The 23,820-nt window shown below is 34.3% G+C and overlaps 4 protein-coding genes across 4 annotated transcripts; 3 read left to right on the top strand and 1 right to left on the bottom strand.

The window, feature by feature from the left end:
- The first annotated feature begins 2,784 nt into the window (after positions 1 to 2,784).
- LOC140832248 (WAT1-related protein At5g07050-like) lies at positions 2,785 to 5,286 on the top strand. Its single transcript, XM_073196151.1, has 7 exons — positions 2,785 to 3,077; positions 3,169 to 3,231; positions 3,341 to 3,457; positions 3,801 to 4,056; positions 4,168 to 4,326; positions 4,475 to 4,626; positions 4,720 to 5,286. The coding sequence occupies exons 1-7, from the start codon at positions 2,875 to 2,877 to the stop codon at positions 4,985 to 4,987; spliced, it is 1,218 nt and encodes a 405-aa protein (XP_073052252.1). The 5' UTR covers positions 2,785 to 2,874; the 3' UTR covers positions 4,988 to 5,286.
- Positions 5,287 to 8,907: 3,621 nt separating this feature from the next.
- On the top strand, positions 8,908 to 11,205 carry LOC140832247 (cytochrome P450 98A2-like). Its single transcript, XM_073196150.1, has 3 exons — positions 8,908 to 9,451; positions 9,918 to 10,315; positions 10,406 to 11,205. The coding sequence occupies exons 1-3, from the start codon at positions 8,974 to 8,976 to the stop codon at positions 11,039 to 11,041; spliced, it is 1,512 nt and encodes a 503-aa protein (XP_073052251.1). The 5' UTR covers positions 8,908 to 8,973; the 3' UTR covers positions 11,042 to 11,205.
- Positions 11,206 to 12,791: 1,586 nt separating this feature from the next.
- On the top strand, positions 12,792 to 16,768 carry LOC140832246 (cytochrome P450 98A2-like). The gene is made up of 3 exons (XM_073196149.1): positions 12,792 to 13,351; positions 15,228 to 15,625; positions 15,843 to 16,768. The coding sequence occupies exons 1-3, from the start codon at positions 12,865 to 12,867 to the stop codon at positions 16,488 to 16,490; spliced, it is 1,533 nt and encodes a 510-aa protein (XP_073052250.1). The 5' UTR covers positions 12,792 to 12,864; the 3' UTR covers positions 16,491 to 16,768.
- A 537-nt stretch (positions 16,769 to 17,305) lies between these two features.
- LOC140831589 (pyrophosphate--fructose 6-phosphate 1-phosphotransferase subunit beta-like) lies at positions 17,306 to 23,310 on the bottom strand. The gene is made up of 16 exons (XM_073195332.1): positions 23,073 to 23,310; positions 22,220 to 22,381; positions 22,007 to 22,128; positions 21,447 to 21,500; positions 20,753 to 20,859; positions 20,561 to 20,666; positions 19,612 to 19,675; positions 19,432 to 19,520; positions 19,139 to 19,270; positions 18,837 to 19,007; positions 18,573 to 18,688; positions 18,300 to 18,411; positions 18,086 to 18,170; positions 17,957 to 18,001; positions 17,786 to 17,854; positions 17,306 to 17,502 (listed from the first exon to the last, which is right to left on the bottom strand). Exons 1-16 carry the CDS (start codon positions 23,227 to 23,229, stop codon positions 17,426 to 17,428), a joined length of 1,668 nt encoding a protein of 555 aa, XP_073051433.1. The 5' UTR covers positions 23,230 to 23,310; the 3' UTR covers positions 17,306 to 17,425.
- Positions 23,311 to 23,820: the final 510 nt, after the last annotated feature.

The raw sequence follows: 23,820 nt of genomic DNA, 5'->3' as shown, positions 1-23,820 counted from the left end.
CACACAATTATAATACATTGCATGGGACCTCGATGGATGCAGAGAAACGAAACCGAATAACCTATTTCCCATTAATAATAAGAAAGCTTTTTTGTGATTGTTCTCGAATTGCTACCTAGCATACCATATATACACTATTTTTTTATGCCCATTAATAAAGTCGCGATAAAGTGCAATGGGCTGACTCGACAAAACTTTGGCCAAAATTACATTATATTGACTCTCTATAATACACAAAATAAAATTTGATTCTTTGATGTTTTTCATGGGGCAGGTAGACTAATAAGCATCATTGACTACGTTGATTCTCGTAACACGACAATGCTCTCCGACCAACACCGTGGCTCCGGCAATCCCCAAACAGATCCCTCGAAAAAAAATTGAAACGTCATAATTTTTGTTTTTGAAAATTTAAACGACCACCTAATTCCATACCTCGGTTGGGTATATCTTGCACTACAGCTAAGTTCGCATCAGCAGCCGCGCCCGGGCAGATGATCGACGCGGCGGAGCCCACATTGCAAAAGCTTGCACTAAACTTGCCTTCGTGGTGGTACCTTTCGGATCACTTGATCGCCCACTAGCAGTTAAAATATTGGAACCATGGATTACACATAACCCGTTAATGGATGTACTGATTAAATTTTGTGACGATCACATTTTATTTTATTCGGATAAAAATCCTTCTTCTAAAATATTGAATTTTTTTTTTTTATTTTGGTCATTTAATTTCTATAGGAGTTTTGAATTAATTCAATAAGTTCGTTGTTTTTTTTAAAAAAAATTAGTTCTTTTTCGTCGGTGAGCTAAAATGATAGTTAATATTATCGACTTCATATCAGATTTTGCTCACATGTCAGGCTCCACACGACCACACCAACATTTAGTGAACAAGGACTAAAAATATAGTACTAAAAACAATGGCAAACTTATTACTAAAATTTGACGATTTGTAAGACTAGAAGTGATAACATTACCACTTATATGATAAATTTGGTAAATCTTCCAAAATGTTTCGAGCAACATATGAAAGACTTGACCGTTTCTAAAAAGTGATCAAAATAGAAACAAATATGGCATAATCTCTTAGTGCGTGTGAACTATTATACTAAAAAAAAGTAGTGGCTTATTTATAGACATGTACCTTGTGTGAGGTACGTGAGTTGATCGCGTCAGGGTCCATACAATCCTAAATAAATTCAGATTAAGTTTCTTTTAAGATGGTCTCATAAGTTTTTATTTGTGAGACGTGAGACGAGTCATCATATCGATATTCACAATAAAAAGTAATACTCTTGTCATAAAAATTAATATTTTTTGTGGGATATCTGTATCACAAAATACGACACGTGAGACCGTCTCACACAAGTTTTTGCCGATAAATTTTTATATGCATTATTATGATATTTATTCAATTGCTTCAAAAATGACAAAATATTATTATTCTACTATATAATTCCAATAATTGCTAATATAAAAGAGTTCCATTTTTCTTAATCTTACATTCATATCTAGCTATATTAAGAGTGTTAATTGTTTATTGTCTCCTTCAATTTGATATCATAGTAACATGTGATTAAATTTAAACATTAAGTTTCACTTCAAAATTTGGTACCGATAATTTCTTTAAAAAAATTGTTTATAAAATTCAATATCCCTATGTTATATTTTGGATTATGCTTGAAATTTTTCTCAATTTTATGTTTGTATTGATAAGACAATTAGTAACTGATTTTAGAAATATAAAAAAAACATTTAAGTTTTGTTCAATTCACGATACGAATGAATGAATGCTAAAATAATACCATTGAGATGTCATATTTACATATTAATTTGCAAATGCTTTCTAAATTATTTCCAATTCAAATAATTTATAGTTATCATAGAAAATAAAAATTATTTATTATAATTTATACTTCATCGGAAAGAATATATAAAACAACAAGAGAATAATGTATATGGAATGGAAAAAATCAAGATAACAATAATGTTGAAACTTGTTTCTTTTACAGTTTTATGGATGATTATAATGATAACTAAAAAATGATTATTCTAGTTTTTTGTTATGAAAAAATTGAATGAAAATATAATATTTGATAAAATATTTAAAACTTATTAGTTGAAAATGAAACAAATAAAATCTTAGCTTGTTGGAAAAAAAAAAGTGACCTGTTAATTATTCGAGGGGTTATTTTTCGAGTTCGACTCAGACTTCCAAACTCTCAGGTAAGACACTGCTTATTTATCTGAAAGAGTTCATCGGAAAGAGCTCAAATATGCATGCACGTATTATACTACATTATTAAGAATTGTTTGAAGATCTTTAACTTTTACTCTCTCTAATAATATCCTAATTTCATTTATATTATGTTTTACGCATTGGGGTAACTAAGACCAGGCCAAGTTTTCTGTAAGCTCAATGACTTAATACTAATAGCCTAAGCATGACGAGTCAGATAGTGACGGAGCTAATGGTGTATGAGTTGGTAGAGTAACAAAAAGAAAGATGAGTGTTTCAACGAGGTGTATGAGTTGGTAGAGTAAGCGAACAATTATTCAATAAGACACGAGTTCGATTCTCACTCCCAACACTTTTTCGAACGAATTTACATATCCTACATGATTTTGCGTAGTGCAGTATACCCGACTAACGTAATTTGCAGGTTATTCAGGTTTTTATCGTCATATTCCATTAATTAGATCCACTTTAACAACATATGGTAGACCAAAGTTCCGAAGAAACCCCTGTCACCTCCACCCCAATCGCTTATAAGTATTCAAGCCTCAGACCATACTCCCCTAACACAGACCACATTCAAGAATCAAGTGTTTGCCCTCGCTAATACACATTATTAATATATTATATCTCAAAAAATGGAAGGAAAAGGATGGTTTGGCAGATTTCTTGAGAAGGCAAAGCCTTACATAGCCATGATTTGTTTACAATTCGGGTATGCTGGAATGAATATCATTACGAAAGTTTCTCTTAACAGAGGAATGAGCCATTATGTGCTTGTGGTCTATAGACATGCCTTTGCTACTGCAGTTATTGCCCCCTTTGCTATTCTACTTGAAAGGTACTGAATATGCCACCAACTTCTATAATTTCTGATTACACAACTGCAAAATTGAATGACATTAATCTTTTGTTTTTTGGTTTTGTCACAGGAAAGTGAGGCCAAAGATTACATTTACGATTTTCCTGCAGCTGTTTGTCTTGGGACTTCTGGGGTGAGAATATGTATAAAATATAAGCTCATGTATATATGCAGCAAGTCACTTACAAGTATATTTTCCATCTTATTCTGACCGGTTTCGTGTCGGGGTTTAAATTTTGCAGGCCCGTGATCGATCAAAACTTGTACTACGCTGGTCTTAAATTTACTTCGCCAACGTATTCATGCGCCATGAGCAACATGCTGCCTGCAATGACCTTTGTTATGGCAGTCATATGCAGGTACACTAAATCAAGGAAAATCGCTCTTTAGCAATTCTGAGTATTTTTCATTTAAAACAAAACTTAACTAAAATCTCATTTGAAAACAATCTCATTGGAAAACAAGGACTAAAAACTTTCTATAAGCTTGAATTTTCATATAAATACCCTTTTAGCACAACTCATAAATATTGAAGAAGAAAATCAGTGTTTCTTCCATAATTTTTAAGCTGTTGAAATCAAGAAATGTAGAAAATCTACTGCCTAGGTTCTATCAGTGCACTCCTTGCCCATAAACAGAAATAGTTCGAAAAAACAAACGATTTGAGCTAATAATAAATGAAGAGTTGTGTTGATCATATAGGATGGAGAAACTTAATTTGAAGAAAATAAGGTGCCAAGCAAAGGTGGTGGGAACACTGATAACAGTTTGTGGAGCCATGCTCATGACATTATATAAAGGAGATGTCATAAACATGGTATGGTCAAAATACATACATCCTAAGCAGTCCTATGCTCCTGAAGCTACTTCTGCTCATGCCACTCATGAAGATTGGATTAAGGGTTCGATTCTTCTTATCATTGCCACCCTGGCCTGGGCTTCTTTCTTCATTCTTCAGGTGTGTGTGTGTGTGTGTGTGTCTAAATTTTACTAGCTAAGACATATATTTTTAATATTACCCTTTTCTCTCTGTATTTTTTTATATAGTTTTTTTAAAAAAATTCAACAGGCTATCACATTGAGGAAATACACAGCACAACTTTCACTCACAGCCCTTGTGTGCTTTTTGGGAACATTGCAATCCATTGTCGTGACTTTGGTGATGGAGCACAAAACAGATGCTTGGGTCATTGGTTGGGACATGAACCTGTTAGCTGCTGCATATGCTGTAAGTTTTTTTTAAACTTTTTTTTTCAATTATAATAGAAATTATAAACTTTCTGGTATAAATCTTATAGATATTTACATGCGAATTTTCTACTTAAAAAGGTTACGCAAATAATAAATATATGGATCTTTATCTTGTAATGCTTTAGGGTATTGTCTCTTCGGGCATTGCATATTACGTGCAAGGCTTGGTGATGCAAAAAAGAGGGCCAGTTTTTGTCACCGCTTTCAGTCCATTGATGATGATTATCGTAGCAATCATGGGCTCTTTCATCTTGGCTGAAAAAATATTTGTCGGAGGGTAATTTCAACATCCTGAAAATTCCCGAAGAATTATTTTATAAGATTTTTAGTATTATGTGTAATTAATTTAATGTAATCCGGCTTGGTTCAGTGTTCTCGGAGCAGTGCTGATTGTGATTGGACTGTACGCAGTTCTATGGGGGAAACAGAAAGAAAAAGGAGGATGTGAAATTCTTGAACCAGAAAAGGGTACAACAGGAAACAATCAAAACGCCACCGAGATGGAAGATATTGAAGCAAGTTTTGTAGAAGCGGAGAAAAATGGAGCCAAAAAATTGTGCGTTGTATCAGTTAGTGCTCCGATGCCACAGCCTCCCATGATTGCCATTGAAGCACCCAAACGAAGCGAGGAAAAATAAGTGAAAAAAAGAAAAGAGAGATCTAGTATAATCGAGAAGATAACGATTTCAAATCGGCTGCATGATCGAGAAAATATATAATAATAAGGAAAAGGACATGAAATGGTGGCAATAGAGGAGGCGCGGCGTATACTCGTCCATTCACTTTTTTCATGCATTCATTTTGGGTTTTGTTTTTGTTTTAGTTTTTCCTTAAACCATATTTACTGATTTGTTGTTTAGACTGATTAAATTCCGGAGCTTGTAACCTTCTTTCCTTCGAGGTAATTAAAGGTTTCCAGAGAGAATTTGATGAAGTGAATTTATTAATCAAATATTAAAAAAATTGGGTCGAGTAAAATATGAGATACATCTTATATAAAATTGACTCACAAGACAGTTTTATAGAAATTTTTGCGTTGGTTACAATGTTCACTTCTAATATATCATTGTCCTAATGTCTTTGAGCCTGTAAGAGACAAGACTATAAGAACCACACCATATAAGGTTTGTAATATAAAATGAAAATATATTTTGGATAGCGGCTATGGGTCTCGCATAATTAAAAAAAAAAAAAAAAAAAAAGCAGATTTGAGTTTTTGGGTGGTTGAATATATTTATGTAAAAGTTTTAAGCTCATGAAAAACATTTTCTTCTTACTTTGGAAGAGTCGTGAAACAAATGCCGGACACTTTTAGATTTGTTATATAACTTGATGAATCTATAAAATATTAAAACAAATGGGTCGAGGTCGAGTTGTGTTCGTCTCAAAAAATTAAATAGAGTTGTGTTCGTCTCAAAAAATTAAATAATTTTGCGTGACGGTTTTATATGAGTTTTTGTGTTGACTCGTTGTATTAACTAATTTTGTGAGACTTTTTATATGAATTTTTGTCTTGTGGGTTGTTGTATCGGTGTGACGGAGCTATGAACAAATTTATTATTAATATTTCAAAGTATGACCATACATGAGTACTACAGTAAAATTGCACTTGGGATGTGCATAATCTGCATGGATATCACTCGAGCCGACAAATATTCATGCGACATCGATTCTCCACATAACTTTGCCATACGTGTGTTTAAAAACGTTGTTTTTCTTCTTTTTTGCTGGCCAACTATTCTTATATTAATATTATGAAGAGCTTTTGTCCCATTGATAACAGACACTGTACGAGGCATAAATCAACATTTCAACCCAATCCCACTATCTTTTTAATTAGTACCATATCTTAATAATTGATTTATGCATAAGATTTGCTTTTGTGACTCTTATAGATGAATCCAGTTGTATGATCATCTTTTTTAGTTGAAGAAGATGTTTATCACGATTGAGTTTCGAATTTGAGACCTCGTCTTAAATTTTATCACGGGTCCCGAGATATTAGCAAAATTAGGCCCAATGGGTTGCCACTTCCTGAACCTCCACAGTAATTGATCCCAACCCCGGCCCAATAACCCCCCCCCCCCCCCCCCCTCCCTCTTTGATTTATCTGCATATATGTATGTTTTAGTCCTTTTAAAAATTTTAATGTTGAACTTTAACGCAAGACTAGTCGCTCTATCATTGTAATTGACAAAATAAAATAGAAAATCTTACTAATCAAATCAACCAAAATCGGTTTACTAACAATAATTTATTTTTTGCTCAATAAAGAATCAAATATTTGATTGGGTTTGCTTGTCCAACTCCCAAGAACGTGGCGGCGTTTACAATAGAAAAAAATAATTAATGAAAAAAATAAAGAATTCTATTATTTATATTCAAATGGCACTTGAAATTTTTAAGCAATGTCACCTAACAAACCTAAAGAAAATCATTGACAATTCAACATTCCCTTTATTTAATTAAATATATCACCGAAGACCTAATGTGAATTGGAGTGAGACACTGTTACGAGACTTGCAAGAGGTCCAACGACTGAGCATGTTGGCTGAAAAAATATATAATTCATGGAACTTACCGAAGATGGATGACATCACATTTTAATGAGTTAAAGTTGATGTTGGTACAACTTATATTAAGAATCTTAACAATGTTTTTTACAGGAGGAGTGATACGGAACCATGATAACCAATCAATAATCGCTTTTGAGAAGAAAATTCGGAAGGCCTCCCTCAGTCGTTTATGGAGAACCTGTCGCCGTTAATATATGAATGAAGAATGAAGTTCGCACGGGAAAATAATCTTTTTATCACCCAAATTATATCAAACTCTCTATTAGCATTGTAAAAAGTCACTAAACTAAAAGAGAACATTTGCTATGTTGGCAAACATACTTTATATATCAGATGATCTTTGAGTCAATATAGTGAAATCATTTTAAACAACATTCGATGCAACGACTGTCATCATTGCATACTCACTGACATCTCTTACTATTTCTCATCCAAATTTTTTTGTTTGGGAACCCGATAATTTTTTTATTGATTTGTAATCAATGATATTTCTCAATTTCAATAATATTTTCCGAGCATCACTTTTTATTTCTAAAAAGTAAATTAATAAATAAATAAAAAGTAAACTAATAAATAAATAAAATTCTCAACCCTACCTGAATGTCTTCCAAATAATATTTTCCATGTACTCGTGAGAATATTAAAACACGTGACTAATGATTTCGACATGATAAAAACAAGTAAATTTATCAGGAGATTAATAGACTGACTTGCCTCAGTCGACTGAAATACTCTAAAAACAATGTTATATAAATACAATAGTTTAAGAGTGAGTCTCTTGTGAGACCGTATCACAGATTTTAATTTGTGAGATGGGTCGATCCTACCGATATTTACAATAAAAAATAATATTCTTATCATAAAAAATAATAATTTTTCATCGATGACCCAAATAAGATATTTGTCTCACAAATACGACTCGTGATACCGTTCACACAATTTTTTGTCATAGTTTAATGGTCTACATAAATCATAATAGAAACTTAAAATTAAGTGACAAAATTAATTTTTTGGGAAATTACATGTAATTTGAATTTTTAGAAGGAAAAAAAAATATTTTCTGCTGACATTAGTGCCATGCAATTCATTCATATACCTAACCCCCCCATATCTACTAAAGTTGTTGGCGAGCACGTGGGCTTCATAATATTCTAGGATAATCTATTTCAATTTTTATATTCGAATTATTCGAAATTAAATTCATTTAAAGTAATTATTTATTTAAATAAAAAACAAAAATAATTTTATGATAAACTGTTATATATATTATAGGACGGAAGTAGGTGAAACTTGAAAGCAGACACTAGCAGCTTGCAAAAGCAGACATAACTCGTATTTTAATTATTTTAATTTAATAATTCCAATGGGAACGAAACTACGGATGGAGGTCCACGACTGGTGCCAACTTGGATGTGATCGATTTTATTTTTATATATTTTTAAAATCTATATACTTTATTATATTAAATTTAAATTTACGTATACAAAAAATAAAAATCCACGATATTATTCAAGTTATGATAACTAAGATGTTCTTTGGTTATTTATTTCAGATTTTCATAAATGTTTTATTATTCTTAAATATTGGTGCCTTTTATTTTTCTTATGATGTTATTTCACGTGGCCTGAACATGAGAGCAAAAAAACAGAGACGAGAGATAAAAAAATTTAAAAATGTTTTGATATGATGAACAAATATTAAAAAAAAAAAGTGAAAAAAATATAATTATTTTTTAACATCTGATCAATAAAATTTAAAAATCGAGGAATAATCACGTTCACCTGTCCTCATTGACTCGTCAGTGAACATTAGTGTGATCTATTATTATTATTATTATTGTGTGAGACGAATTTTTGCTTGATTCGTCTATAAATTTTTTTTTATTGTAAATATCGATAAAATTAATCTATAATAAAAATTCACTTAGTAAAGTGGTGTGACAAGACAACTATTCCCAGCACCAAACACATCCAATGTCATGGAATTAAATTTGTACATAAACAACCTTCTCTCTCTTTAGCTTCAAGCTCTGCGTCCAAAGTCAATCAATGGCGCTACCACTTCTCATCCTCGCATTTCTCACCGTTTTCGTGGCCTACAAGCTCTACCGACGCTTCCAATTCAAGCTTCCTCCCGGCCCTCGCCCTCTCCCAATCGTTGGGAACCTGTACGACTTCAAGCCAGTTCTCGTACGCTGCTTCCAAGATTGGTCCAAAGTATACGGACCCATCGTCTCCGTGTTCTTCGGGTCGCAGCACAGCGTTATAGTGCACACCCCTGAGCTTGCAAAACAAGTTTTGAAAGATAATGATCTACAGCTGGCGTACAGGAACAGGACTAGGCAGATTGCGAAGGTCAGCAGAAATGGGATGGATTTGATTTGGTCAGATTATGGGCCTCACTATGTAAAAGTTAGGAAGCTGTGTACGCTTGAGCTTTTCTCGATGAAGAGGATTGATGCGTTGAGACCCATTAGAGAAGATGAGGTCACTGCCATGATTGAATCCATTTTCAAGGACTGTACTGGTATAGCTTTGATACCTTTTTATATGTTCTTTTGCAGTTGACCCTTGATACTTTCTCGATTTTGCTCGGTTGGTGTTTTTCCATTCTTGTTGCATCTGAGTTGATGGATCTTACTCGATTTCGGACATAGTTCTCACTTCTCATATGGTTAATTGTTGTATGGATAAATTGCAAAAAATGTCAGATTGGCGAGCAGAGTATAATTTGTCGACTGTTTTTGTGGCTCACACTACTTGTAGAAGCTTATACTGTGAAATTAATTTTTCAAAATTGAGAATGGTATTAGGATCTGATTGAAAACATGAATATATTATATTTCAATGTCACTGAAAACGGTAGGATTTCTATGATCGCTATTTTAGTAGTCGGACAGATTCCAGTAGATACGTTCGCTGAAGTATTACAACGGATGGATTATGGATACAAATTATACTATGTTACAATGCGTCTGCTTTATTACTTGCAGAAAACAAGGGCAAACCTTTGGTGTTGCGCGAGTACTTGGGAATGATGGCGTTTCTTCACATAACGCGACTCACTTTCGGGAAAAGATTCATGGACGAAAGTGGTGTCGTTGATGAACAGGGACAAGAATTGAAGGAAATTCTTCACGAGGGGATTAGGTTGAGCTCAAGAAAATCTTTCTTCGCAGAGTTCATCCCTTTGTTACGGTTCTTGAACAAAGACAATGAGGCACTCGCGAACGTTAATGCTCGCACTGACAAATTTACAAAAATGATCATGGAAGAACACACTCTTGCACGACAGAAGACGGGGAATACCAAGAGTCATTTCGTCGATGCATTGCTAACGCTGCAAAAGGAATATGAACTTAGTGAAGACACCATTATCAGTCTCCTTTGGGTAGTCATTAGTCCAAGATTGTCTACTTGATTATGAGTTATTGTGCATGTCTCGAATTTTGGCCCTAACATGCCATGTCGAATTGTGCAGGATATGATCTCCGCTGGCATGGATACCACTTCTATCACCGTGGAATGGGCGATGGCCGAGATGGTTAGAAACCCGAGGGTTCAACACAAGATTCAGGAGGAGCTCGACCGTGTGGTTGGTACAGACCGTATCATGACGGAATCGGATATAGCCAATCTCCCTTACTTGCAATGCACGATAAAGGAATGCTTTAGGATGCACCCTCCAACGCCACTGATGCTCCCTCACAAGGCCAGTACCAATGTCAAGATCGGTGGCTATGATGTCCCGAAAGGAGCCACTGTTAGTGTCAACGTGTGGGCCCTTGCTAGGGATCCTTCAGTGTGGAAAGACCCTCTGGAGTTCAGACCCGAGCGGTTTGTTGAGGAGGATGTAGACATGAAGGGCACCGATTTTCGGCTACTTCCCTTCGGTTCGGGTAGGCGTATATGCCCTGGCGCGCAGCTAGCTATATTTTTGGTGAGCTCTATGGTAGGACATATGATGCACCATTTCACCTGGACTCCACGACCGGGAATGAAGCCTGAAGATATGGACATGATGGAGCAACCTGGGACTGTCACTTACATGAGAACTCCTATTCAAGCTATTGCCACACCAAGATTGTCTGATAATTTATACAAACGTGTGACATAGAGTTGTAAACGAATCGAGTTCGGTACTCCTAATCGAACTCGGGGGCATCTGTCTATCCGAGTTTGATGCAGATTGTTATTGAAGTTTATTTTTTGTTGAGAATTGATAGTTGATTTGGTAACATATTCATGCATGTTTACATATAACTGTTGTGTTATCTTTGATTCTTGTTAATCGTTTTTTCCTTAAAAAAATACTATTTTATCTCACTTATTTATTTGTATGGTATTTTCACTTATAGATAGTTAATTAATTGGAGAGAATAAATTATTAGGCCGCCGTGTTTTCACCTCGCTCCCATCATATTCATTAATTAAACTTTTTTTAATTAAGAAATTGAGCACCGTACCATCAAGTAGTTGATAGGTTGCGTAAATCTTTAGACCATACCGAATTTGACAACTTTAATGACCACATTGGACAATTTTTCCCTAAATATTTACAAAATATGAAATTAATCGGATTTACATTCAGAACATTTTTTCCTGAAGGTGCAAATATGTTTTATAAATCTAAAAATACTTTATTGAATTCAAGTTTCAACTAAAATATTTTAGAAAGTTCAACATTCATAAAATATTTTTTCCAAAATATTTATAAATTTACCTTCAGAATTTATTTTCGACTAAAATATTGCCGAAACGTTGGGGATTAGTTACCAATAACCCCATTTAAAATATTTATATTTTCACAAATTATTGCCCTAAAATCAGGTATTCAATTTTTCTTATGATAAAATTTCAATTCCTAGACGTGTTACCAAAATTCCCCCAAAATGCCATTAATTCATTATGCTAACTAGTGTTCTTTTGCACGCCAACAATTGAAATATTTATCTAAATACGATAATTTTTGTTATTTTCAGATTAATTATTTTTCATATTTTTTTATTAGTTAAGGGTGATAAAATATTTATATATAAAACTTTAATTAAATAGTAAGATAAATTAGAATTAAAAAATCCCACCAATAAGAACTTAATTAATAAATTATGAACTTTGACTACCAAGTCGGAACTCGTAACATTCGACAAATTCAACTGAATTATATTCATTGACATGACATCATAAAATAATAATATTTATATTCTTATTCAATTAAATAGCAAATTAGTTGGTACCAATCGACCAATGGCTGCGAGTAATGAAAACAATAAATGGGAATGCTGACGTATGAGTTTCGAATCTCACTGTGTCTGGATTTGGAAACATTTCTTCTAAATTATTTTTAGGTAGATATAGTCAAGGGAATGCAACTAGTTCAATACAGACGAATATGTCAAACATTTTGTAGAGATCCAAATATTTTTTTAAAATATATTTTATTAAAAAATAATATATTTATCGAACATTCAAGTTAATTTTTTTTTGAGATTTTAATTTTTTATTTCAAACATCATTTTCTTTTGATTTTTTCTCCCCAATACCTGTGTTGAAATAACACGTTTAGGGTAATAAAAACTCATGTTTAAAATTCAAAGTTGAGGTTCCGTATTGGAATTTTTCTGTTTTCTAAATATTCAACGTTTTAATTACATATATTCAAAACTTCGATATAAATACCCTAAAAAAAACTTCATGTGATTATCGATCCTTGATTTGCTTGTTTTAATAGTTAATTTTCACCCCAAAAAAAATGAAAAGTTAATTGAGAAATAAAACTAATAAATAAATAAGAATTAAAATTTGTAATAAAAAATAAATAAAACATTAGCCTTCAGCTACCCATTTTGAAGTAGGTAGCTTCAACTTCCAATATAATATAGTCAACCCATATCGATTTTACACAGCCTGAGTCTGAACTTTAGAATCTCTGGTCCATCCATGGCTCTCCCACTGATATTAATCATCGCATGTCTCACAATTTTTATAGGTTACAAACTCAACAAACAGCTTCGTTTCAAGCTCCCACCCGGCCCACGTCCTCGCCCCATCGTCGGGAACCTTTACGACATCAAACCCGTCTTCGTGCGCTGCTTCACCGAGTGGGCTCAAGTCTACGGCCCCATCTTTTCTGTGTACCTCGGATCCCATCTAAATGTTGTGGTTAACTCGGCAGAGTTAGCCAAACAAGTCTTGAAAGACAACGATCAGCAGCTGGCTTATAGGAACAGGACTAGAACGATTTCAAGGTTCAGCAAGAATGGCATGGACTTGATATGGGCTGATTATGGTCCTCACTATGTAAAGGTTAGGAAATTGTGCACTCTTGAGCTTTTCTCGATGAAGAGGGTGGAGGCTTTGAGGCCCATCAGAGAAGATGAGGTTACCTTCATGATTGAGTCCATTTACAAAGACAGCATTAAGCCTGGTAAATATTTCATTTTCTGGGGTGGACCCTTTCTTTATACATCATTTTATTTTCTCAAGTAGTAATGGGATCGATTTTGTCAAAACTTTTTTTATGGTTTCTGTTTACGGTCTGGGTAATGCTTTAATCATGAAAAATTTAGCTAGCTGGTGGCGAAATGAATCATCCTTTTTTATTTTCCCCTTTTTGAAGCATATTGGTCTGAGCTTTATGCCTCTGAATCTGATCCACACATGAGTGACGGGGGGAAGGTTATGGCTTTTCCTTGGTTCAGCTTGTTTTATCATCATCATTCAATAATGCTCTAGTTTTTTTTTGTGGTGGATGATCTGTTTGTTTTTGTTTTTTATTTATTTATATTATCATGTGAAACTAGTAAATTGACTTATTTAATTTAGTTAGTTAAATGAAACTGTTATTAATAAAAAAATATTAAAAAAAAAATTAAAAAGCAGTGAACAATAAATAATCTTTGTCAAAAATTCAATTTTTTTGTTATTTGTTAGATGAATAAATTTTGATTAAAAATGTAATTATTTTTTCTGACATGTTAAAAAATGTAGTTTATTTTTTCGGAACATCAAATTTAAATTTGAATTTTAAAAAATAAATTGAAAAAAATTCAAATTTAATTATGTATTTATTTCCTATGCGGATAGATAGTATCAACAAACTAATCAGAGTTTAAGTGTCAAATGTAATTTTGAATGATTTATCTCACTAGTGATATTGAACATTGCACTCATTATTTTATTTTTATTCTGGTTAAAAATTGATTGTCTGAACATTATGCAGAAATCAGAATGAATTATTTTTACAATTTATAATAAAAACTAAATATATCATAGTAACACAAAATCATATCCCAAATTAATGAATTTATATAGTAATTGCAAAATTTTAAAGTAGTTTACGTTTTCAATGGAATTCAGTTTCAATTTGAATAAAGAAAATAAAAAACATATAACTCATAAATTACATTTAAATTGATATAAAAATGAATTAAATTCAAATTCGACCGAATTGATATAATCAATGCAAACAATAATTGAAATATATGTTTTCAAATATCTTCAATTCACATTCAAATTTTTTTAAAAGAAAATAGAGAAGTTTGTTTTAAAAAATATCAATAAAATTAAATGTTTTCAATAATTTATTGCAGTAAATCTATTTTATTCTTTTTTTAGAATTATCATTTGACGTGAACTTACTATTTTAAGTAAAAACTCAACTTATATATATATATGTGTGTGTGTGTGTATATATATATATTTATATATATATATATATATTAGATTGTGTCTGGTTGTTGCTTGAAGGCGTTTGAGCTATTAAATGGAGGTGTTTTTGAAGGTGGGACTTAAAAGCGTATTGTTGTGAAGAACATTGCCCATTGGATTATGTACATAGAGTGAGGTGAAAAACTTTAGGAATCCTTGTGAAATTTGATGGTTTGATTATCTCTCTTGAATTTTCTTCTTCTTTTTGTGTAGATTTGGTATGATTGAGGGCATAGTGGTTCATGAAAGGTGGTGTATTGATATCCATAGATTCTTTAGAAGGTCTATTGATATCGGGCTACCTCAAGGGATTATATGTTTTCAGGACTGTGAAACCTGGATTTAAATTCTTGCATGTAGAAATTGGAAATTGAACATATTTCAGTGGGCAACAGTACTTTCATTTTTAGATGTAACGAGTAGAATGATCCCACCGGATCTATTACTATTGTGACGCACACGTTATATGGATGCGCGCGGTGGGAGATCTTATAAATTTAATCAGAATATTGTCAGCCTCTTCGTGTGAATGAGTTGTTATGTTTTTTCACAAATGGCTGCCAATTTAGTTATTCCTCGTTGTCGTATTGCAGAAAATAAGGGAAAGGCTTTGGAGCTGCGGGAGTACATGGGAATGGCGGCATTCCTGCACGTTACAAGATTGAGTTTCGGAAAGAGGTTTATGGACTCAAATGGCGTAGTTGACAAACAGGGGCAAGAATTGAAATACATTTTGGACAATTCAATTAAGTTGGGGTCCAAGAAATCATTTTCAGACTTCCTCCCCTGGTTTAGGTTCTTGTTCAAGTCTGAAAACGCTGCACTGGACGAGCATGACACTATAGCGAATAACTTCACTATTAAGATAATGGAGGAACACACTCTTGCACGCAAGAAGACCGGGAGCACCAAGAGCCATTTCGTGGATGCATTGCTAACTCTTCAAAAGGAGTATGAACTCAGCGACGACACCATTATTTCTCTCCTTTGGGTAAGTTTACGTTTAGAAATCAACAATTACCCTGTGTAGCTGTTTATATGGAAAACATTGTGATCGGAATTTAGCGTTTGAGCTACTTAATGGTTTTAAAGGTTTTAGCAGCACTTTTGCTGAAGTCTGTGGTAGATATATGCCATAGCATTATTATGTAATTAAGACTATGATATTTACACATTGACATTGTAAATGTGCGCATCAAATCATGCAGGATATGGTGTCAGCAGGAATGGACACTGTCACTATCACTGTGGAATGGGGGATGGCGGAGTTGGTGAGGAACCCAAGAGTTCAACAAAAAATTCAAGAAGAACTCGATCGTGTAATCGGTCTGGATCGTATCATGACAGAAGCCGACATCCCGAATCTCCCCTACCTACAATGCGTGGTGAAGGAGTGCTTTCGGGTGCACCCTCCAACACCTTTATTACTCCCTCACAGGGCAAATTCCAATGTCAAGATTGGTGGTTACGACATCCCCAAAGGAGCCACCGTGAACGTCAACCTCTGGTCCCTCGCTCGGGATCCTAAGGTGTGGAAGGACCCCCTCGAATTCAGACCTGAGAGGTTCCTTGAGGAGGATATTGACATGAAGGGCACTGATTATCGGTTACTGCCATTCGGGTCGGGGAGACGTATCTGCCCCGGTGCGCAACTCGCCATCAACTTCGTGACGTCCATGTTGGGGCACATGCTGCACCATTTCACTTGGACTATGCCGGAAGGAATGGGGCCTGAAGATATAGACATGAATGAGCAACCGGGATTGGTTATCTACATGAAAACACCTTTGAAAGCTGTTCCAACTTCAAGATTGTCTGGCGATTTGTGCAAGCGTGTCGCCGTGGGAAATGTTTGAGTCTTGGCAACCGTTTGGATTTGATATTATCATTTTCTATGGCAGCAGGACGTCGTTTTATACCATATAATAATGTCGTTCTTCAAGACTCGCTTATTTATACTTCAGAAAGTCATTGATTGTACTGAGATTTATACATGCATTCCCATCAATTTTTGAGACTTGTAATTTTTTTCTTCACTTAGTTTCAGTTGGCAGCTCCAAGCTGATTATATTAATCAACCACTTATATTCTCAGGCCTAAAAGAACTCCGGTTTCTTTTAATCGCCTTTGGCATGCACTGAGGTACGCCAATTTCGATGTCATTTTTTTAAAAAACTCTTTCTGTGTTCCCAAAAGTAGAATATAATAGATGAGAAGACAGTTTTGTGGTGTTGAAATTTTTTTTCTAGAGAGATCAGACAAAAAAAAAACCATCGTTTTGCTTATTTTTCTCAAGTTTGTGTCGCAACCACAATCTAGATGAGCACGAACATTATGACTTGCATACGTAAATTATGTATTAATTAATGCGTTGGCACCGGCCATGAAATTTCATCAAGAGTTTTAGAATCTCTACAGTTGAATAATTATGTTTCATCTTACTAACCGTCTCATAAAACCAGGTTATCGAATCTACAAAATGTCTCCATTTCAAATCATTGTTCCAACATTCTATTCACAATGAATTACTGCGCAAATTCAGTGTAGACCTTTTTGAGACATGGGCGCGCATGACTCATAAAACGAAGGGACAAACTCGGGACATGTTGAAATAGATATTGAATTCGAGCTACATCAGTATTTTTTGTTTGAAAAAAAAAATGAAAATGCATTTGCCAAGAATCCCAAAATAAACAAAAATGTTTGGTCACACATTCTCAGAAAATGATGAGACACTCTAAAATTCAACAAACAAGTCTGTGAGCCATAAGGAATCCTATATCTGAGAATTCTAAGCCTTTGTACCGAGCTCCAGCATCAGAGTGTGATTGATGTTATTTGCTGTTGGACCAGAAAACTGAACGGGACCTGTTACAGATTCCAGATACAAGGTTCAAATGCATTATATAAATTTCCATACTATTCAAGTTTTTAATCATTCTTTGATAATAATATGGTGCAGATTGCTAAAACATGCCTGTATTTTATACGGAGCATTTGACGTGTAGAAATAAATAAATAATCAATCGATCAATGGCACAAATGGACTTAAAATTTTCGACGAGTGAGAGAAAATTCGTGTTTCTTGGCTAAATGCACACACGAAGGTGGTGTTAAAAATGAATTGGATTATGATTTGTGATTGGAATACCTGGATTGACATATCGATTCTTTGTAGCCCATTCGTCACGCATGGATTCAAATTTTTTGAAAGGAGCTCCTGGTGCAACACAGAGGTGTGTTAAATTACTCCAACTTCGACACGAGTCTCAGGAAGATACATGACAGCAGTTAAAAATGTATGACATCCAATAAAATATACCTTCGAGTTCGACCATTGCCTTCTTAATCACGGGTTTAAACTTTCCTGGAGGAAGATCAATAATCATCATAAAACAGAAAAGAATACTCAAGGTGTTGCAAGATACAAGTTCATGGGAGGCTATGATACCGTGTCTCCTTTCCACATCCATCAAAGCAGTCAAAGCTGTTCCACCTACACTCCATTTCTCAACTGGAGCACTCAAGTTCCCCACCTGAATCATACGCAAAGTGAAGACATAAGGCTCTATGAACGTATGAATTATCTGATTAGTGGTGTTGAAATAGAGATACCATTCGAAGGTGAGAAAAATGAGAAGTAAATGGATGAGGGAAGAACTAACCGAGGAAATCAGACCAGTCTTGCCAGAATGCAATAGTACTCCAGCAGCATAACCCAATGCATAGCAGTAGTTGGAGTCGAAGTTAGAAGGTAAACCACATCTACCTTCATAACTGGAAAAGAAAAGTAAAAATGAAACCAAGAAGTAAAATAGCCGCTGTTCCTTTGTTATTTTCTGACAATATTCCCAGAGACAGATAAAGTCCCAGTATGATGGTTAATTCTATAAAACTTCGAAAATTTATAAGCACAATTGCACAAAGTGATTACTTACCCGAAAAAATGAGATTGTCCCTTAAACTCTTTATTGTATAAACCCTGCTTCTTTCTGGATTCCAATTCAGTTTCAACCATCTGGATAAGCATTTTCTCTGTTTCTATTTTAGCGACCTAAAATGAAATGTTAAAGCATGAAATGATCAAGAACAAATAGCCTGAAGTACTATCATGTTATTCTCTCAAAATCTATTAAATAAGGTTTGGAAAGAAGTCGAGAACTAGAGTAAAATGAAGGGACAATAATTAAAGCAATGAATACCTGCACATTTCCATGTGGATCTCTTTCCAGCAGCAGTTGCTCCTGAATTGCTGGTGGTAGAAGTTCAAAGAGGCTGTGAGATTGACTCCTGAGTTTCTTCTTCCACATTCCACCTTCATCAACAACATCATTAGCGAGAATTTCATTCAACTCTGCGATCAGTTGTTGCACCTGATACATAAGAAAATGTGATGTTAGCAAATAATAACTTTTCCTCAATGACTCGATAGTTTTTAGATGGTACAGCAAGTTGAAGAAGTTATTAAAGATGACAATATATATGCCTCTAACAGCAGTCAAACCTCTGGGATAAAATCAATCAAGCCTTCTGGTATGAGTATGACCCCATAGTTGTAGCCAACTTCCGCACGTTTACTGATCACATCAGTAATATAATCTGTAACATTCTTCAGAGTCTGTTTCTTTGCTGCAACCTGCAAGAAGAAGAAAATGTTCATGAATTTCACAAGAATCCTTTGATTAATTCCCTAACCACCCTCCACTCGATTTTTTGGCTTTTATTCCATTTGTATGACTCCGACAATTCCAGTTGCCAATCAAATATAAAATATTAAAAAATTTAACCGAATAATACCTCTTCACCAATTATAGTTATATTGGGATGAGTCTGCAAAGCGCACTCCAGTGTTATGTGAGAAGCAGCACGGCCCATAAGCCTCACAACTATGCATGACATTTCTTAAATAAGATTGTAATTGTGGCACAAATTACAGAAAAATTTTCCAGTGGAACTAAACACAATTAAAGAACTTACAATGGTAATATTTTCCAGTTGAACGAGCATCTAGCATGACATTTCCAATCATTTCTGCATATATCTAATACCAGAAAACAATGACAAGCATGGGGTTGGAAAAGAATAGAAGGAAGGGTATCTGGATGAGAGAATTTCATGTCTAAGTAGCATTTCATCATTTAAAAAAACGTGAGTTTGGTGAATAAAAGAATATCAAATAAAATTCACGCACTTCAAGATGTAGTTAAACAAGGCAAAGCTAAAAAACAGATCATCTATATATATTTGGTAATCCATGAATAAATGGAGAATGTGACTTAAAACACTTCAAAAAGGGTACTTACTCACGAGTCACGATGGCAAAAGAGAACACTGCAGGAACAAATTTGAGCATATTCAAAATGTTCAAAATTTTCTAAAATCCAAAGTAACTTATCACATCCAGGCTCAAACTGAAGATCGGTTAATCTGAAATCAGTTTTGCATTTGGAACTACAGAGGCCAATGAATCGTAATGTCAGCATGTGGAGAAGCACTCACTCATCATTCAAATGACTAGAATAGCCATCAAGCTGGTATGTTGCAATTGAACGATACTGGTTAATTCTAGACTCGGTTGTTCAAATTAAGAGAAGATTAATTTACAATTCCCGTAACTGGAAGAGTCTATTATAAATGTATCAGAAGGCTAAGTGATTGTCCCTCTCAGGGATGTCGAAAACCTAAATCACATCCCATAGGGATTTCGGAAATATGTGCAAATGCATTCTGTTTCATTTGAGGGTCGAGGAACGATTCTCACATCAAAAGGCAAAATGGTAGTTACAACTCAATGGCTTAAACTTTCCCAACAAGGACTTGTATGCACGTAAAGCTACTCCTATGCTCACTGAGATGATAGGTCGTACACCTCTATTGGCAGCAAAAAGAATCAGAAGTACGGAAATTGTTGCAACATAATGTTTACCTTGCATGCTGTGTCAAATCCAAAGCTTGTGGGAACTTCTTTACATTTCAGGTCACCATCTATTGTCTTAGGACATCCAATAACTCGAGTTTTCAGTTTCCTCCCCCTGAAATGTACTTATTCAACTACTAGACTTGAACAGAGCTGCATGCAGCAGAAATAAAAATAACTATCCAGGAGAATAATTCCGACCTAAAATTTTCAGCAAGAAGACAGGCATTAGTGTTTGAGTCATCTCCTCCTATGACTACAAGTCCATCTAAATCAAGCTTCTTTGCTGTGTCTTCTGCCTGGCTGAACTGAGGAAACATAATGTAGGTGTTAGGCTGCTGGTTACTGGGCCACAAGGATTTAGTGATATGACGCAATCAAAGGCACTTATGAATGAATGTCGATTGAACAAACTGAAATAGGAAATTCTTTAACAGTAGGCATAAGGTGCAAATGACAAAGTGTGTAATTAATAAGTTAATCATTTACCACACTCTTTATCTAATCATCAAACGTTTTTAAAAAAATTCCACCTAACAATAACAATATTTAGAATCTCTCTAAGATGGTTAAACCGATGATTTTAGGGACAACATATACATAGGCTCGTTAGGACTCCGCAACGACAAGGTTTATAAAGCAATTGTGTTACATATATTATATCATGCAGACACGACTTGATGTAACTTGATTGTTGGCAATATGAGTTTATTTTGGTTCCAAAAACTCAATGTGGCTATTGTTCATATATTTCCATGTGCCTTACTTACAACCATCGGCGATTTTATAGAATGCTAGCTCCAATATTTGTGTCATCGCTGATGTAAAAAGTACCCTTGATGGTTTATGAAATATACAAAACTTGTGTAAATAAAATGGGATACTGATTATCTACTTGTTCAGGGGTTTCTATTTTGTCTCTCCCGCTACAAATCATGTCAAAGCCGCCCTGCAAGAGAAAACAATATGTTAAAATGTTTAAATTTGCATGATCTAGACATCCTCCAACAAAAGAAAACTAAAATAATAAATATAGCAAGAAGATAATCATGGCATGTAAAAGCACTGTCCAACCTCACAGATTTACATGTATATTTTCCTTGTGACAATGATTTACGTAAAATTTTCTCATTAACCATGAGCATGAGTTGTTTTAGTTCAACGGTTAAATAGAACTAGCATTATACTATATAAAGCCTGTTTCATGAACGTCAAAGTTGCAATGGAGTAAATGTCGAGATATGAAATATAAAGACAGTGGAAAATAAATCAAGAAAAATCTCAGAGGAAGGAGTTCATGCACAGGTGACATAATTTTGTTTCGTAAGAAGATAGAAATCCAAAGAAGATAGCTGTTGAGATATTGTCTTACCGTGGATGAAAATTGGTAAAATCAAAGGGACGAGGAAAGTTTACTTAAAAACCTTAGTAAAATCAAAAGGTAAAGATTCTTACTTGGTTTCGATAAGGATAAACAAAGTCGGTGGTCAGTTGGACATATTTACACTTCATAATCCCTGCTGGACCCCCCTTAAAACCGTACAATTTGCTACCTTTTGTCCTATCCTGCAAATAATCTAAGAAAAAGACCTTCACAAAAACTTGAAGTGACCTATTTTATGACATAAGTTATCAATATTTTTTAATTTCAGAAATTAAGAAGCTCACCAAAGAGACCAGATATCACATTATGCCCACCAGGAGCTTGTCCTCCAGAGAGGACAACACCAATCTTTAAGCTTAAGTCGGAAGGAGTGTTAGATGAATCACCGGAAACAAGCATTGCTGATGGTTGTCCAAAGAGATTAGGGAAAAGCTTCGCAATTTCGTCTATAGAAACAGTGAAGTCGATGCATCAATATTTCTCAAGAAAAAATTTTAAAAATATTTTTAACATCAACTTCTAGATAGACACTTCTTTAATTATTCTCATGCATTTATAACCTAAAAATCAAAATCTTCATTCTCTAATTTAATTCATTATAGTTGATTGATACATCTGCTCCAGAGGTAAATGCCGAATTTCTTAAAGCATATGAATTGCAGAATGCTAGTGAATTTCCTTTGTTACATGTTGGGTTTGTAAACATTTGTTTTATCTTCTTGAGACAAAGAGCTGTATGCTGACATGCAGATATTAGTTGCTCTTTAAGTCATCTCTAATATTCAAATACATACGTGTTCTTTTGATAATGAAAAATGATTTTAGGTTATACTATTCATTAACACAGGCCACAAGGTTTCATGCATGTCTTTCATGCACATTAATTCTGCGAGCTAACTAATTATTTTTCAAGTGAAGTCAGTCTTACCAATCTATGGAAAAATGACTGAAAGTGCAAGTTGTTTTTGGAAATTCATGACAATAGCTTATTTATTCCATAAACACAAACGATTCCCGACTTCAATCACCACTATCCTAAACATCACAATATATACTACTAAAACTGTTATTTGGTAAAAGCAGACAGCATTTAAAGTTACTTCCTTCACAAGCACGGTTTCAACAAAAAATAAAAACCTGGATTTCCTGCGGCTGAACTTGGAGGCCCGTCGACAACATTGAAGGGCTTCCTGAGAACCTCCGGCAATGGGAGGGAGATTTCTAGGCGGCTGGCCTGTACTTCGCTATAATCGGAAGCTGATCTCCCTGGCAGCGTTGCACCTGAAGAAGCCATTGAATCAGAGAATGAAATGGAGGTTTGTTAGATGGAGAAGTATGAATAAACAAGAGTGGGCCGATGTGAGTGTGTGTGGTTGGATTGCGATGAAAGGAAGATGGAGAAGCCTTAGATTGCGGGAGGTCTGTTAGGAGAAGCGTTCAAATCTCATTGAAATTTCCGCCTATCTGCTCTATACACTCTTAAGCTTGAGTAGGTCTTATGTGATACCGTCTCACGGATCATAATTTGTGAGACGGATCAATCCTACCCATATTCACAATAAAAAATAATACTCTTAGCATGAAAAATAATACTTTTTCATGAGTGACCCAAATAAGAGATCCGTCTCACAAATACGACCCGTGAAACAGTCTCACATAAATTTTTACCCTTAAGCTTTAGGTCTTTCGTAAAGAAAAAAAAATGTTTTTCCAGATTATTTAACTATGTCTCTGTCTCTAATTAGTTTTTGTATTTCATGTATGTTAGAAAAGGTCATTTTGCAATTTTTTTTGAATAAAAATCATAAATAAAAAAATGTTTGAAGAAAATTCATTTTGATGATATCTTAGGAGGTCAAGAATCATTACAAATTAAATAAACGAT

This window comes from Primulina eburnea, chromosome 5 (assembly GCF_022965805.1).
Source record: "Primulina eburnea isolate SZY01 chromosome 5, ASM2296580v1, whole genome shotgun sequence".
Taxonomy (NCBI): domain Eukaryota; kingdom Viridiplantae; phylum Streptophyta; class Magnoliopsida; order Lamiales; family Gesneriaceae; genus Primulina; species Primulina eburnea.
The sequence above is the reverse complement of the archived record's forward strand: the minus strand, read 5'-3'. Positions and strand labels throughout refer to the sequence as shown.

What these genes read in the sequence shown, in the direction of transcription:
- LOC140832248 (XM_073196151.1), top strand. Translation starts at nt 2,875, where the DNA reads ATGGAAGGAAAAGGATGGTTTGGCAGATTTCTTGAGAAGGCAAAGCCT. An exon ending in TTTGCTATTCTACTTGAAAG is followed by an intron (nt 3,078 to 3,168) that starts GTACTGAATATG and finishes GTTTTGTCACAG; the next exon opens with GAAAGTGAGGCCAAAGATTA. An exon ending in CTTCTTTCTTCATTCTTCAG is followed by an intron (nt 4,057 to 4,167) that starts GTGTGTGTGTGT and finishes AAAATTCAACAG; the next exon opens with GCTATCACATTGAGGAAATA.
- LOC140831589 (XM_073195332.1), bottom strand. Translation starts at nt 23,229, where the DNA reads ATGGCTTCTTCAGGTGCAACGCTGCCAGGGAGATCAGCTTCCGATTAT. An exon ending in AAATAGAAACCCCTGAACAA is followed by an intron (nt 20,860 to 21,446) that starts GTAGATAATCAG and finishes ATGTTTCCTCAG; the next exon opens with TTCAGCCAGGCAGAAGACAC. An exon ending in TAACTATAATTGGTGAAGAG is followed by an intron (nt 19,271 to 19,431) that starts GTATTATTCGGT and finishes TTCTTCTTGCAG; the next exon opens with GTTGCAGCAAAGAAACAGAC.
- LOC140832246 (XM_073196149.1), top strand. Translation starts at nt 12,865, where the DNA reads ATGGCTCTCCCACTGATATTAATCATCGCATGTCTCACAATTTTTATA. An exon ending in CAAAGACAGCATTAAGCCTG is followed by an intron (nt 13,352 to 15,227) that starts GTAAATATTTCA and finishes GTCGTATTGCAG; the next exon opens with AAAATAAGGGAAAGGCTTTG. An exon ending in CCATTATTTCTCTCCTTTGG is followed by an intron (nt 15,626 to 15,842) that starts GTAAGTTTACGT and finishes CAAATCATGCAG; the next exon opens with GATATGGTGTCAGCAGGAAT.
- LOC140832247 (XM_073196150.1), top strand. Translation starts at nt 8,974, where the DNA reads ATGGCGCTACCACTTCTCATCCTCGCATTTCTCACCGTTTTCGTGGCC. An exon ending in CATTTTCAAGGACTGTACTG is followed by an intron (nt 9,452 to 9,917) that starts GTATAGCTTTGA and finishes TATTACTTGCAG; the next exon opens with AAAACAAGGGCAAACCTTTG. An exon ending in CCATTATCAGTCTCCTTTGG is followed by an intron (nt 10,316 to 10,405) that starts GTAGTCATTAGT and finishes CGAATTGTGCAG; the next exon opens with GATATGATCTCCGCTGGCAT.